This window comes from Amblyomma mixtum, chromosome 3, assembly GCF_055824585.1.
Source record: "Amblyomma mixtum isolate Tamu chromosome 3, ASM5582458v1, whole genome shotgun sequence".
NCBI classification, from domain to species: Eukaryota; Metazoa; Arthropoda; class Arachnida; order Ixodida; family Ixodidae; genus Amblyomma; species Amblyomma mixtum.
In genome coordinates this window covers 368,749,169-368,764,561 of record NC_143014.1, presented here as the reverse complement: position 1 = coordinate 368,764,561, position 15,393 = coordinate 368,749,169, and the positions used below count along the sequence as shown (strand labels likewise).

The following is a 15,393-nucleotide window of genomic DNA, read 5'->3' as shown; positions in this document are numbered from 1 at the left end:
AATAAAGTCGGATACTTTTCTAACACCTGATGGATATGAAACAAGCGCGCTTGCATAAGCCGACCTTGAACCTTCGTGCGCAAGCACGAATTTTTTCCCGCCCGCCGATAGCGTCAGTCGCTGGGACGCAGCGTTTGAGTGAGACAGTGGGCAGTGCTCTCGTCGGTTTTTTATTCCAAGGAAAATGGCGGAGAGACAGGAGCAGCGTTACTGCATCAAATTTTGCCAGAAATTGGACACAGCCAAGTGGAAACCGTTCGAAATATTCAGCACGGCTGTCGGTGAAGATGCTATGAGCAGCACACAAATTAAAAAGTGGTACAATTGGTTTAAAGACGGCAGCACATCGGTGGAGAGCGCGCCACGCTCCGGTTGGCCATCAACACATGCCGAAAGGACCAGGTCATTGCCGAAGTGAACGCTGTGGTGATGCGGAACCGTCGTGTGACTACCCGAGAAAGTGCAGAAGAGGTGGACATCAGCAATTTTTCTGCACATTCCATTATCACCGAAGATTTGGCCATGGAGAGAGTTGCGGCGAAATTCGTGCCGAAGCTGCTAACGGTGGACCAAAAGCAGCTTCGTGTTGAAGTCTCACAGAACATGCTGAATTCCACAAACAGTGACCCCGACTTCATCAACACCATATCCACTGGTGACGAGTCTTGGGTGTACCCGAAAACCAAATCCCAGTCGTCGTAGTGGAAGCATTCCACGTCGCCAAGACCAAAGAAGGCCCGCCAAGTGCGCAGCAATGTCAAAGTGACGTTGACTGCTTTCTTTGACTCCTTCTGTGTGGCACACCACGAGTACGCACCCTACAGGGTCAAACAATGACCAGAGAGTACCACAAGGATATCCTCCGTCGCCTATATGGTGCTGTGTGGCGCAAGAGAACGCAGTTGAGGTCAACAGGAAATTGGCGCATTCATTACGACAATGCTCCTGCACATTCCTCGCACTTGATTCGGACTCTTTGGCGAAAAAACAGACTTCTGTAGTTCAGCAAAGCGGAAAGTTGGGCAAGTTGGATAACGTTCATGATGTAAAAAATAGCGCACAGGGAACACACGGGACGGAAAGTAAACGACGCAGACAAGCGCTATCTCGCAACTCGAGATGCGAGATAGCGCTTGTCTGCGTCGTTTACTTTCCGTCCCGTGTGTTCCCTGTGCGCTATTTTTTACATCATGAACTTCTGTAGTTCAACAGATATAGCCCCCTGCTGCTTCTGGCTGTTTCCCAAAATCAAGAGGCCATTGAAAAGAGCGCGATTTCAGACAAGAGAGGACATTATGGCTGCAGCAACAGCTGAGCTAAACTCCATTCCGAAAACGGCCTTTTCGGAATACTTCCAACAATGGCAGCACCGCTGGGAGAAGTATGTGGAGTCCCAAAGAGACTACTTTGAAGGTGATTAGGTTTCCAACGCTCCAGTGAAGGCAGTTTTTCTTCGGCCAAAGGTCGGATACTTTTCTAACAGACCTCGTAGAGCTCCTGCGTGAAGTTCGCGAATGCAACCCATTCGCAAACCCGCTCAAGTGGGCGAGTATTCGGAGAAGGCCTTCTCAGTGGGGAGTTTTGGGAAGTCCCCACCGGGAGGAGGAGAGGTGCCTCTAAACTGCCTCTTCGTGGGTTTGCTGCTACAGGAGAAACAGCTTCCCCGCAGAGCTTGAAACAAAATGCGGATATTCGCTCAACTCTGCTTTCTTTGTGGCCACCATCCTGGAGCAAGCGCAGAAACGCCGGGCTATGGAGCTTCGGCCGGTATTCTTGTTGAGTATGCTTTTGCGTTAGCAGGCTCAGTGTATAGTTAATGGATGCATACTCTCAATTCTGAGCACTTTTTGCTTACAGATATAACAGAGAAAAGACTAGCGTATGCTTGCCAGCACAGCTCTCAGGGAAAAGGACCATTGTGCAGCTAGGTCAGCACATACTCCTTGGCAGTCTCGGATACTCAAAGCGGTTATTTCGAAATGTAAATGCTTTGTAAAGCAATGCCTGCTGGGTGTAGATGAGTTTATAAGGTGGATAACGAGCAGTATGCTTGAACGGCGCCTCTTGCTAATTATCAACAATTAGTTTACGTTTCAGTTCGTTGCACATATCGAAAATGCTTTGCATCGCAGTGGTCTATCATAAAACGTAAAACAGCCACAGGAGCTGGCGAGCCATGGTAAATAGAGAAAATCTTGACACGAGTCGCAGGCTAATGTACCCGGCACTTTGTTTTAAAACAATTCTCAGCAACCTTTTGAAGCTTCCTCTGGCTGCACGCCTAGGAGGAGGCATTTCTTGAAGGTGTTATTTAAGAATGCTGCCAACTAGTTTTCCTGCCGTACAGTTTGAATACTGACATGAGGGGACGAATTTAACTTCATTTAGATTTGGCTTAATCGCAGGCAGGTACTTGCGCGCTTGACAGGCGTACGCTTCGCCTCACGATGCGTCACTACACGGCAATGAAAAAGCACTTTGCTTCCTCCCGATCGCTTTCGGAAGGCGACGCCGCTGCACCGTCAAGTCCACGAGAGAATTTGCCTCGCGACTACTCGAACTGCGAGCCGTAGACTGTAACGGACTTAATTTTCGCGAGGACATAACTTGCGCGCATTTTGATCTGCCCGAAAAATTGTTGGCCCGAACAATTTGAGAAAAATTCGTTCTAAGGGACCATTCAATAGTGCTTCGCGTAATTTTAGTACTTTCCAAAAGAGAACCTGCTTAAATCCAAGCACTTGCCGACTTACATCTAGTTTTTTTGTCACTAAAAATATTTGCTCACAGACAGCGTTTTCATTTTCTACTCTGCCCACAACAAGGATTAGCGCGAAGGGAGATGCGCCCGACGCTCTACAATGTAACCTTTTCCCGATATAATAGAGGGAGATTCCCCTTGATCTGCGTGAACCAGAAACCGCGGCGATCGCCACCACTCTTCAAGATCGAATGTAAACGGCAATTTTTGAAGGGGTACAATAGTGCGATACTTTGACAAATGCCAAGCTCAAGGGAAACATATGCATGTTTTCTTGCTGCAGGCTATGGCTCCAAACGAATGGGGTCTGAGGATCCACGCGACATACGTGAGCGAGCTCTACCTGGAGCACCCTGACAAGGCGCTGTTCTCCTCTGCAAGCGAAACCTACGCTCGGCTGCAAGAGACCAAGATGATCCACCGCAACAGCGGAGCCATCTTCAGCGCACGATGTACTCGAGGCAGGCTTCGCGCCTGTGAATTGCAGCGCCAGCTGAAACACTGGAACCGCGGACGGGCCCCCGAAAACATTCAGCTGAGGGAAGGGAAAGCCCCTGGCGAACTGGAGGTTATCTTTTATCCACGCGGCCGGCGACCTGCAGGAGCGCGCTTGGCGCCTCCAGCACACCGTCCTTCTCTTTCATTGGCAACTAATAAAGCACTACGCGTGACCGCCCTCCGAGTGGACGACTGGGGCGTGTTCCAGTGTCCCGCGTACTCTGACCTTTTCGGCGATGGCCTGGGCGAGTGCCGTCGCCTGATGAGTCTCAAGTTGAGCGCGGAACTTCGTAACCTGAGTGAGCACCAGCGGCTTCTGGCTTCGATGCGCGGCCGGCGCCGCCTATAGGGGTTCATGTCACACCCTATATGTAGGCAACGACTCAGGGAACAAGGCTGCGCTGTGCAATCTTGTAGTGAGCAACATTAAGCTGGGTCGGCTTGCGGTTGAGTGACTTTTCGGTAAACCAAACATCGTGTGGCTTATCGCTCAGTAGAGCTCGGGACAACTGGAACCATCACCGACCTCTGTATTGACGTGGACTCCTTGAAAGCGAAAGAACGCAACGTGTTCTTGAACGCGCTCAAGGAAACAAAATCGTTCCAATCACTACTCCTAGTCGGACCACTCCGGGAGCCCACCTTGAGTGTCGCTGCGATCGCAAAAGCAAAGAGAGGTTTGATGGTTCTGGTAACTATAGAAATGCCCTATTTTCGCGTTACCACCAATGAGGCCTGGCACTTCTCTCGTGTATGCAGATCTTCTCGGCCGCGACCACCGGGCCGATCAGGGGCATTCATTGACGTATAATGCCCTTTGTGCACCTGATGCGGGAGGCAAAATTACGGCAGGCGACATGACTGCGGAAGCTCACACTGTCCGTGGCTGACTTCTCCAAGGGGCACCAGCGGATGTTCTTCTAGACGATGGCGATGAACGACCTCGTCGAAGAGGAGCACATCCAGAACCCCAACCACTGTTGCTCCCGCAATCTGTGCCGCGCTATCTGCGGGACCAACACTGGCAGCCGGGTGAGGATTGGCATCGTTCGTGTAGACGGGAGGAGCTGGGAGAGTGCCTCGATGAATTTGCATATTCGAGATGACAGCATACTGGTCCAGGCGACGGCACATCCTTGTGTAACGCACAGCTGTGTAGCGGAGCTGCGGAACTGCGACACTCTGACAACCCTGTCCGTGGATATAGCAAGTGAAATTAACAAAGAGTCAGCCGAGTTGCTCGCGCAGTACCTGCGGGAGACAGAGAAGCTAGACGCGGTCTCGATGAACTTCTTCGCATGCCGCGCTGAAGCGATAGTGCTCATTGAGGCACTCGCTCACAACACGAGCATCACTACGCTCGTCGTCGATCGCTGGTGCGGCACCAGGCGCACAACACTAGAACTAGCAGGCGTTGTCAGATCAAGCAATGGAGAACCGCGTTATTAAGTCATATTAATGTGTGCCCTTCGAGGTTTTTTCCAGTACTTGTGCACTTGTGATTTGTAACTTGTATTAATATCAATAATTTTTTTATTTTCTTGCTTGCTAAATCTGATACAGAACTCTTGCAGCTCTGGACTTTTATATCTCTGCAATTTTTATATAGTAGAAGCAGTCTGCATTCCTAAATTGCCTATAGTGAACACCTGCAGAATAAAAAATTCACAACTGCTACGATTATCAATGTTTATTAAACAATGCTTTAGGCAGGGTTAAGGAGGACGGTACGCCGTACGAAACGGTTGGTAAATCAGCGTAGATAACTCGAAATTGCGGCCAAAAACGAGAACGTGAGCGCAAGTAGACTGCACAGAAAATTCTCTACAGCGGCGGACACCACCCATAGAAACTCGTACAGCGCCATTTATTTATGGTCGAACAATGACGTTGTTAGCTCCATGCACTTGCGGTCCATCGTACGGCGTGAATTAAAGAAACAGCCGCGCCCGTGACAATCAAAGCCTCAGTTTGTTAACATTCAGTCTGCACTAAAATCATATCGGACGGGCGTTCCGAAGGAAATTATCCCACGAATGTGCTTGTATTCTTAGCCGCGGACACCTTGTTCGACAGTGAACCCTGGTTGCCCTGTCACAGCGTCAATTTTAATAGAGAGTTTTAGGATAGGGCGCGCCGAAGCTTGGGGGCCCCAAGGAAATAGGGGGCCCCAGGGCTACGTATGAGTGCCCCGGTGTGTTTTAGAATAAAGGTCTCCGCTACGGAGGGGGGCCAGGCTTGGTTTATCAATTGCAGTGCCACTACGTGAAACCAAAAAGATAACCTTAAAAGTGATTTCAAAATATGCGGTTATTTCTTCATCAGAAACTTTATTGCAGACACACGATTTAAGAGTAAAAACTATAAGTGTGTGTTTTTATTGAGGCGGGAAAGCCCATTACAACGTACCACCAAGTCATCTCTATGGCGACCAAAGAATGCGTACTCGCTAAGCCTAGCGGCACGGCAGCGCTACCAGGATGCGGCTCACCGACAATCCGTTCTTGTTTCTTCTGCAGCTTTTCTTGGCCCTGCTAGATCATGCCGGTGACAGAAGCATGAAGCTGCCTTCAAGAATGACTCACGGATCAGACACTGCCGACGTACGCCCACCAGACCAGCTATACGCGCCCACATGGGTTCACCGATGGATTCTACAATCAGCGACCACATGCGCAGACCACTACATGCATCCGGGACAAGTGGCGACACCACCAGACTGGACTATATATTGCCACCCCACGCGCGCGGCGGCCACTGGGCACGGCAGCGCTACCAGGATGCGGTTCACCGACAATCCGTTCTTGTTTCTTCTGCAGCTTTTCTTGGCCCTGCTAGATCATGCCGGTGACAGAAGCATGAAGCTGCCTTCAAGAATGACTCACGGATCAGACACTGCCGACGTACGCCCACCAGACCAGCTACACGCGCCCACATGGGATCACCGATGGATTCTACAATCAGCGACCACATGCGCAGACCACTACATGCATCCGGGACAAGTGGCCACACCACCAGACTGGACCATATATTGCCACCCCACGCGCGCGGCGGCCACTGGGTACGGCAGCGCTACCAGGATGCGGTTCACCGACAATCCGTTCTTGTTTCTTCTGCAGGTGAGAAAACGCTACGGCGTTTGTATTCACTCTAACAACCCATTCTTGTTGGTGCTGCCGTGCCCGCGGCTGTTGTTTGATGTTACTGTAAGCTTGCGCAAACTGCTGTTGTTGGGGGGTGATATCGAAGCCAATCCTGGACCGAACACAGCTCAGATACTTACGCAGCTTCAAGAAATTGCCTCATACATAGAAGAAATAAAGGAGAAGCGGCTGGCGGACATAGACAATAAACTCGATGCTCTTGCTAGACTAGAGAAACAGGTCACTTCCTGCCAGGAGCAGGTCGCTCAGATGAGCGAACTCATAGAAAGGTTAGAGGAAAGAATAGACGACTTGGATAACCGAAGCAGAAGATGTAATTTAATTGTCTATGGCCTATCGGAGAGAGAGGAAGAGACCAAGGAAACACTTAGAGAAAGGGTAAATAAAGATATTGTTCAGGATACACTCTTAATCTGGTTCCACTTATGTTCCACATAAATTGAGTTAGCTCACCAGTTTCACTGGAACAAGGAGGACTTTATCTGGATCACACTTAATTATGTGGAACCATAAGAATTTTTCATTTATATTTGTTTTTCTTTATGTGGAACAGGCCGTCCGGCAGCGAACCATGCAGGTTTATGTGGAACTTGCTTGTTGTTGAACTTATTTTGATCCGCTTATTTCTCACACGTTCCACATAAGATCTCAGACCGCACGCTTGAGAATTTTTTGCATTGCAACCTTTGTCTACACCCCGCAGTGTAATGCACCACGAGGATACTGTTGTTATGGGTCAATGCGCTGCTATATTTATATATACGCCACCAGAATCGTTTTCGCTTAGATTTGTGGATCGATTCGGCCTCGCCATACCATCAACAATAGCCACGGTCAGCTTCGTTGGAAGAGCGACTGTCCCGCCGATAATGGTGGTCCCGGGTTCGCTTCCTGTTCAGGACTGAATTTCTGAAGCGAAAGCTTTACTACGCCAGCAGCCGAGCAGCCGAGCACCATAACCACTAAGCCACCGCGGCGGGCTAAACTGATTATTGGCTGAGAGGCCACCTAACCTTTTAACTAACCAGCGACGCAGAGTCGAAGGCTTCTCCAACTTCGGCACTGGACGCGGAGATGGTTTCAACTGAGATGGAGCGCCGGAACACTGACTTTGTGATCAGACTCAGCGAGTGTGACGATTCGGCTACGCGTCCATTTCATCGACGCTTTACCGACAATTCGTTCGGCAGTGTGCGTGGCGTTTGTGAACGTAGCCATGCAAAGGAAGCTTTAGCTTCTCACCATGGTTAGCCAAAGTTTAAACCACAGCTAGTTATTCTTGAAGCGTCGCATTTTTTTGCCTATTTTTTATTATTGCTTTTGCCCCGTGCTTTCGCTGAGTGTTTTGAGGACGTCTGCCGCGCGAAATCATTCAACAAGGAGCGGGATAGATGATGACCTTTTACCGTCTTTGAGCGTCACATTGTGCTCTAGCTTATAAACGCCTTTTATGCACCCACGGCCACAGCACATAAAAGGCCCCCTATACGCAATAAGCAGGGCGTCTTGCAACTTCTCGTAACATTTTAGTATAGGATGTTAAAACATCCATTTCATATTTTAAAGTTAAAGAGTTCCATATCATTGCAGCAGAAAGCTTGGATATTGTACAAATCCGTTGCTTCACACATCCGTCAATGCGACCGTAGTTTCTTTTTATTTCAAACGTATACCACGATACCCACACCTAAAGCGCAGCAGGGACCGGAAGAATGCAATGCATGACCATCACGCTCGAAACGGCAGAAATATTAAAGAGCCACTGACGCTCTTTCCAAGATCGCGGCACTGAACCATGGTCGCGGCGTGCGGATTTAGGTGCCCGCAAAATGCTAAAACAGCCCTGTGCTACGCAGTGTTAGTTCATGTTACTGAGCCCAGACAGCAGAAATTACTTCCGATCCATCACAAAGTCGTCAACACCGCCCGCACACACAGCCCGTACGGAGCTCGGTAGTATGACGCAACTAACGTTCATGTGCATGCAACGAAACCCGCCATGACCCGCGCCGACGGCCCCGGACATGCAGGAGCCCGAAAAACATAGCACCATAGTAAAGAAAAGTTCCTCCCTTAGGAGAGCACAGATTTTTTTCTCGGAGCCACTAACACGACCACAGCGCCACCGCTTCGTCAACTGAGGCGCCCGCAGCGATGATACAGTATCTCTCTCGCGCGCCACTGGCGGCAAGCTCCGTTAATTTTTGCGTTTATTTTGTATTCCGCACTACGCCGCGATATTTGAGTACCTTCCGCCAAGAGAGGACGCCGTCTCCTTTGGATCGCTGAAAATTGCTAAAGGTAGGTGGTTTTTTCTTATTTACTGTACGGTTAATTAGTGGCGCATGTGTGTTTTGTGCTCCTGCTAGGTTAGTCATTATGCCGCGCCTGTGGGTTAGAGCAGGAACCAACGGTTGGAAGATTCAAATGTGCACGTGTTCGCTACGCACGCGGGCAATGGCGTTGTCAGTTTTGCGGATAGCGCTCGCTGTTCTGCCAGAATCCTCCTCTCGGTTACTAAAGATATTGCCAGAAATTCTTTGTCAGCTATGACCGCCGTACAATTAGGAATGCTGTTCAGTTGTACGGCGGTTATGTTTAAAGTAGCAGGAGCTGCTAATTCCACGGCCGGCGCCGTTCACGGCCGTTGCGTTCCGGGCGCTTTTTTACGTGTGTGGTCAGGTTTACGCGCGCTCGTCATGGACCTTGCGAATTCGGGTTCCGCAACGAAATGGACCATACGCTATAGTTTCCTGTGGTTGTGGATTGCAAGTTGCCGGTGCCGGGCGGATTGCAGTTCTGGATTTCGAATTACGTAAAGCTCGATCTGTGCCTATATCAAGCGTAGAAAGTGCCGATTGACAAGCCCTGAGGCATCGTTCTTATTCTGAAGTATGTATACTATAGCTAATAGCGCCCTTTATATTTCCCTCGTTAAAAAGTTAGCGGCTCCTAAAAGGTGAGCGAAATGATCCTGTGCCTGTACGTCCAGGTAATGTAAGCGTGCGCAAGTTTGGTTGTATACTATCTGGTTTAGTGTTCATTCCTGTTGTAGCAAATACGGTGCGAATCGTAGATCTGTTTTGTAGACGCAGCGTAAATGTGATTTCTTTGCGTGCAATGGCATATTGAACCAGTTGTCAGGGCGATGACGAAAATGTGATAAAGTATGTGCTTGTTATTTGAATGCTTGTCAGGAATGCTTGTTATTTGAAAAGCTTTTGCTATTGCAAGGGTAACTGCATGCAATATCGGTATATAATATTATATTATATTATATTATATTTTTGAAAAAGTAAAATTTTGAAAGCTCCTGTATATATAATGTAAGCTTTAGATTAGATCTATTTTGTGAAATGAAGATATCTTTTTAAATGTGTTTTGTTTCCTTGCCAAAGTTATGTTTAAAGGATTGTACGAAATGTAAGCACTAAATTGATGCACTTAGCTTTTTCATATTATGGTTTTCCCACAGTGCAAATTCATTAGCTCTATAAGCTCGGCAAAGAAAACAAGAGAACTGCATGCAAAGAAAGTAGCTGCTGCATCTATTTTTCACAATTCTGATGTTTCTCAGCCAGCTGTTTCTCTAAATAATGCCCTGCTTGAATTGAAGGTAACAGTAGCCTTTCTTTGCTTATAATAAATGGTTTCTACCTCAGTAGTATGCCTGATGATGAAAATGCACAGCTTCAAATGTTACTCTGGTATTACAAGAACTTGCAGTGACGTAAAAGGCATTGCAATGATATGCAATGTCCTTGAAATAATCATGGGATTGCAGTGCACACAGTTTTCGGCTGCCGTGTGATTTTGCTAACAATACTCATTGAAATGAATTTTGTAAAAGTTTTTGTTCACACTTAGGCACTACAAGATGCTGCGTTTGATGCTGGACACTTGAACCTGACAAGAATGAAGGTCCTTCTTCATGTAACATTTGCGGCTCATAAGGCTGAGACTCCACAACAGCTGCCTGCCTACTTATTGAATGCAGACTTGGTAAGAGCATGCTATTTTGCTTTTGGTTCTTGTCAAGAATTTTGAACAAGCTTCATAGCACAATGCAACCTGCAAAGCACTTCAGCACATTCCCTATGAGTAAAGATAAACTGTTCTGTTGCTGGTAGTGATCACTTTTCTCAGTGCATGTCACTAGTTGCATATTCCTTCATCTGTAAAGAGCTATTGCAAGTTGCATTGGAAAACAAGGATGTGGTTTCAATGTAGCTTACCCTGGAGCACATAAATGAATCAGCATATATGCAGTGCATTACAGAAGTGTCATCTGTACAGGTAATGATCGGCAGTATCTGGATCATTTTAGTGGCCTTACCTTTACTTATTTAAAAATAGGAAAGGTAGAGCATAGATTCTGCATTTCGCAATTTGCCCTAGCATCTCTGCATTTGGTGTCTTGCTGTGTGAGGTCCCTATAGACTCATGAAATTGTCAATATTTTTTATATCTTTGCAAATTATGGGCAGTTTCCTTATGAAGGTTGAATAATAGTTTCTGTAAAATATGTGCTTAAGTTGGTGTGTTTTTTTTTGCAGCTTACCCTTGAAGCAGAAATTCTTTTTAAAGCAACAGTGCAAGATATGGAAAGATAAGAGATGTCCAGCAGGCACTTCACAGGGGAGATTTTGTGGAGCTGGATGGGTATCTTCGACCAAAAAATTCTGAATTCTGTGTGATCACACAGGTAAGACAGCATCCTTTTGTAATTACTGCTGATAGACTTAAGCAACAATGAAAATGCATAAAATATTTGGGGTCCCTGGGCAGCATAATAGGTATTTCTGTAATACTTGGCTGAAAATGTGCAGGAACCTGTGGTGCATGTTTATTTTATTGTTTAATATAAATGATGAATTTTTCTTGACAAAGAATGTATGGAGGCTAGCATTCAGTTCTTCCACTGCTATAAAAAATAGCCATTCAAATGAGTGTTCACTGGTATACATTCAAAAGAATGCAGAATGGAAATCATTATAGGCAGTGATTAATGTTTTTCATGCTTAGTTAAAATTGAGCTTAAAAAACTACAGACACTTAACATTTTGATTCGTGTTTTCTTGCTTGTGGTGATGTGTGAGGCGTTATTATGCATGAATTACCACTCGGTGTTCTCCTACGACTAATAAATAATTTATAATCGCATTTCTTTCTCGTGCTGTTTCGGTTTCAACAGCCGAATTAGTACTCTGATGTCAGTGTGTGTTTGCAGGTCATGTGAGACGTGAAAAAACTGCAGTATGATCACTGCTTCCTCATTTGTTGTCCTTGTGGTTCTTGAAGAAGGCTGGCTTCAGCAGTGCAGTAAATCAAAACAAAGAAGCAGCGACTACATGGACGTTTTTCCATGCCTCACGTGACACAAAAGCACTTTTTGATGTTACAGCTATCGTTCAGCTGTTGAAGCCGAATTAGCATGACAGAAAAAGTTCAATTATAAATTACTTAGTGGCCTAGGCTAATATTACATGGTGATTCATACGTAGTAGTGTCTTTCGCATCCTCGTTGAGTAATTTAAATGAGCATTTATTGTTTTACATTTGAAATAATGTATCATGCAAATCATCGTATCAAGGCAGTCAATGAATTGTTGCGTATAGCCTGGACTGTTTTTGCAGTAAGGGGAGATGCAACACTGACAGGCCCGTACCAGGCCCATGTATCATTATTGACGACGGACTGATGATGATCGTCACCAGGAAGAACACCATTTCCATGGCTTCCGGCTCATCTATGGAGAGTGCCCTTATTTTGTGCCTAGCTGTCTACTTCATTTTGGACCTTTCTTATCCGCATGCTTTTGGCTAAGCTTTGGGACTAGTTCAGACATTGCTGCTGCAAAACGAAAAATTTGATAAAGGGCTGATATCCTTCAAACTGAAGAGTCTGCTTAAGGGCCTCCGACTTATTTAGACACAGCCATTTCTTAAGAGACAGACAGCTGTCATATTTGAAAATAAAAGCCTCAATTTCCTCCGAGTAATTAAGTATTGTATTTTTGTGGCAGTGAAATAAAGCTTTGATGTAATGGATGCTTGAGTTCATCAACCATGAACAACACTGCTGAAGTGCAAGCATAATATCTGTGTATCATTGCCCATTTGTCTGTGCAGGAGGCGATTTTAGGTTGCATGGTGATGAAAGAAGAGTTTTAATATCTCATCCCACAACCTTGTGGGTTTCTACGTGGACACAGGCCACCACCCACCGCGGGTTCGAGCTTCGCGCGAGCCAAGGGCCCCGATCAGCCGTCACCACACACACACTGGGACACCGATGCGGTGCACTCAACCTCCGCTGGGAGGAGAGCGATTCGCCGCAAAGAAATAGGCCTCCAAGTTCACAAAGGAGACGTTTATTCACGTCGTCCTTCAGCAGTACACACACACTCAATCGTCACCCCGTCCCGGGAGCGCGCGAGGAGCAAGGCTCCGCTGCGCGCACGAAGCGACTCGAGCAATGCGCGCCGCTAGCACGCCGCTGCAGGAGAATGTCCCCGCGGCAGTGCTGTGATCTCTCTCTCGTGTCGACCGTTGGGCCGGTTGCGAGAGAGAGTGGGCAATCAACACAAGGTACGCCTGTCGGAGGTCGCTGGACCCCGCTGGACAGGCTCGAGCCGCTGCAGGTCAGAGGACACGTGCGGGCGAGCTCGAGTAAGCACTGGTCCGAACGGCAAAGGCCGGCACGGACAAACAGTAACGTACGCACCTTACGCTGTCTCGGAGGGATCTCTCTCTCTGGGCCCCGCTCGGACGGTCGCGCCGTGCGCGGCCGCCCGTAGCGGGTCCCGAAAATCCCGCCAAAAGGCGCCAATGGCAAAGGCCCTTGGGGAGCCGGGGCGGAGCTGTGGCCAAATGACAGTGATTAGTCACCTAGCCGCCTCTCCACCGCCTGAGGCGGGAGCAAGGGAAAGAGGAGAAACAACGCAGGAAGCCGGCAGAGCCGCGCAAAGGCAACGGCGGAAAGCCAGGATTCCCACAACCTCAAGCTTTAAACTTGGGGGTGCATCAGACTCTATTTGTATAGTTTGGCTGATGGACTAGGTGTCCAACCAACAGAAATCATGATTGTATACTGTGAATTTGATGCAAGAAGTGTGGTTTAACGGTACAGGAATATGCATATAGCATATCTGCTAAGAATTACTACAGAATGATTTCATTCATATCAGGTGTTTTGTGAACTTTATATTTCACCCTATAGTCCCTTGTGTGCAGTGCACTGCATATGCAATACTATTGTGAAATAATTTTGTTCATATATAGACAAAATTATTTTACTATGGTTTGTACAAACATTGCACTGCGTGCAAGGAACTCTAGAGTGAAATATGTGGTTCACAAGATACATGGAACGGGGTTCCAGCTATCTATATGGTGCAGCGTTCCTGCTAAATTCCTGGAACGCTGTTTCAGATATATAGGCGCAGCACTGTTCCGGCTAAAACCTCGGAAATTTGTTCCACATATTTTGGAGTATCTGGAGCATAGTTCCAGCTATATAGGTGGAACTTTTTTGCAAAAATGTTCCAGCTACTAAGTGGATCCTTAGGTGGAACCAGACTAAGAGTGTAAACTGGATCTCGACGCAGTTGCCATCGAGCGTATCCACCGTTTGGGGCAGCCTGCTGAAAACAAAACTAGACCTGTTATTATGAAGCTTTTAGACTACAGAGAGAAAGAATCAATACTGAAACGAGGGTTCAAGCTTAAAAATTCCGATCTGTCCATTGGCGAAGATTTCTCGCGGAAAATTAGAGATATTCGGAAAAAGTTGTGGGACAGCGCGAAGCCTAACCGGGACAATGACGACAAAGTGTCCCTTTCCTTTAATCAATTGTACATTAATGGTCAAGCATTTGTCTGGGACAGTGAAAATGCAGTGAAAGTGCCGTTTGGGAAAAAAAACGACAAAGCAACTACCCCAGAAAGCCAAAACGACAACGTCTCCAGCCCCCGAATGACACGTCAAAGAGCAGAATAAAAAAAAATAAAATTATTGAACATAAATACCAGAAGTGCAGTGAATAAAGTAGAGCAGCTCGAAATTGTCCTCATTGACCAAGATCCAGATATTGTGGCTGTCACAAAACGTGGCTCTCGAGTGATATTGGTAGTCAAGAAATCTTCCCTCCGAACTACTCAGTGATGCGCAAAGATCGGCTTTCCCGGGGTGGCGGCGTTGCATTATTGATAAAGAACCACTTTTCCTTTATCCCTCTGCCGGACATCCCGGGAGCAGAGGCAGTGTTTTGCAAGATTCTGTGTGATGGCGTCAGCATTGTCGTGGGATGTGTTTATCGGAGCCCCTCTTCTGGACATGATTGCTTGAGTGCTGTGCACGATTATATGCAGGTGCACGTACGGAACTCTAGACTAATCATCAAGGGCGATTTTAACCTTCCGGATATTGACTGGGATACCTTGCACCATACTGATCCGGCCTCAGATGCACTCATTGATTTAATGCTGAATTTTAATCTACATCAAACAGTCTCCCGTCCAACTCGCATACTAGCCACAGCAAAAAGCATTCTCGACCTAATACTTGTAAGCGAGAACTTCCCAACACACCAGACTGAGCTTGACATAATCGACGGAATTTCTGATCACAGTATACCAGTCTGCGAGCTACCACTCAATATTCTAATAACAACCCGCTCCTCCCAATCGACTGTAAGTAATTTTAATAGAGCCGACGACGCTAGTATATCAACCCATCTTGCACACGAGTTTCAGATGTTTGGCGAAGCAGCATCTGAAGCAAGCTCAGATGTAAACTCCCTCTGGCTTCAGTTCAAGAAAATCATTTTTTATGTATATGCAGATATGTCCCCTCAAAAAACAGGCGCGTTAAAACCAAGAACCCGTGGATCACGCGAGAGGTCATTCATGCAAAACGCAAAGTGAAAAGGCTGTGTCGCTCTATTAAGTCCAAAGGTACTAACCCCG

At 47.0% G+C, this 15,393-nt stretch overlaps 1 protein-coding gene and 1 long non-coding RNA gene across 3 annotated transcripts; both read left to right on the top strand.

The window, feature by feature from the left end:
* The first annotated feature begins 5,802 nt into the window (after positions 1 to 5,802).
* On the top strand, positions 5,803 to 14,425 carry LOC149356716 (uncharacterized). Its single transcript, XM_089576419.1, has 2 exons — positions 5,803 to 6,824; positions 14,014 to 14,425. The coding sequence occupies exons 1-2, from the start codon at positions 5,818 to 5,820 to the stop codon at positions 14,423 to 14,425; spliced, it is 1,419 nt and encodes a 472-aa protein (XP_089432545.1). The 5' UTR covers positions 5,803 to 5,817.
* Positions 8,676 to 12,209, top strand: LOC149356717 (uncharacterized). 2 transcript variants are annotated; one of them, XR_016291677.1, is made up of 4 exons: positions 8,676 to 8,724; positions 10,274 to 10,425; positions 10,980 to 11,128; positions 12,065 to 12,209. It is a non-coding gene; the product is annotated as an uncharacterized LOC149356717 (long non-coding RNA). The 2 variants fall into 2 exon arrangements; XR_016291678.1 differs by having other exon boundaries at positions 8,683 to 8,724; positions 10,291 to 10,425.
* Positions 14,426 to 15,393: the final 968 nt, after the last annotated feature.

Excerpts from the sequence above, each read along its gene's own strand:
- LOC149356716 (XM_089576419.1), top strand. The coding sequence starts at position 5,818 with ATGAAGCTGCCTTCAAGAATGACTCACGGATCAGACACTGCCGACGTA. Across the intron at positions 6,825-14,013 it reads AATAAAGATATTGTTCAGGA|TAAACTGGATCTCGACGCAG; the intron begins TACACTCTTAAT and ends AGACTAAGAGTG.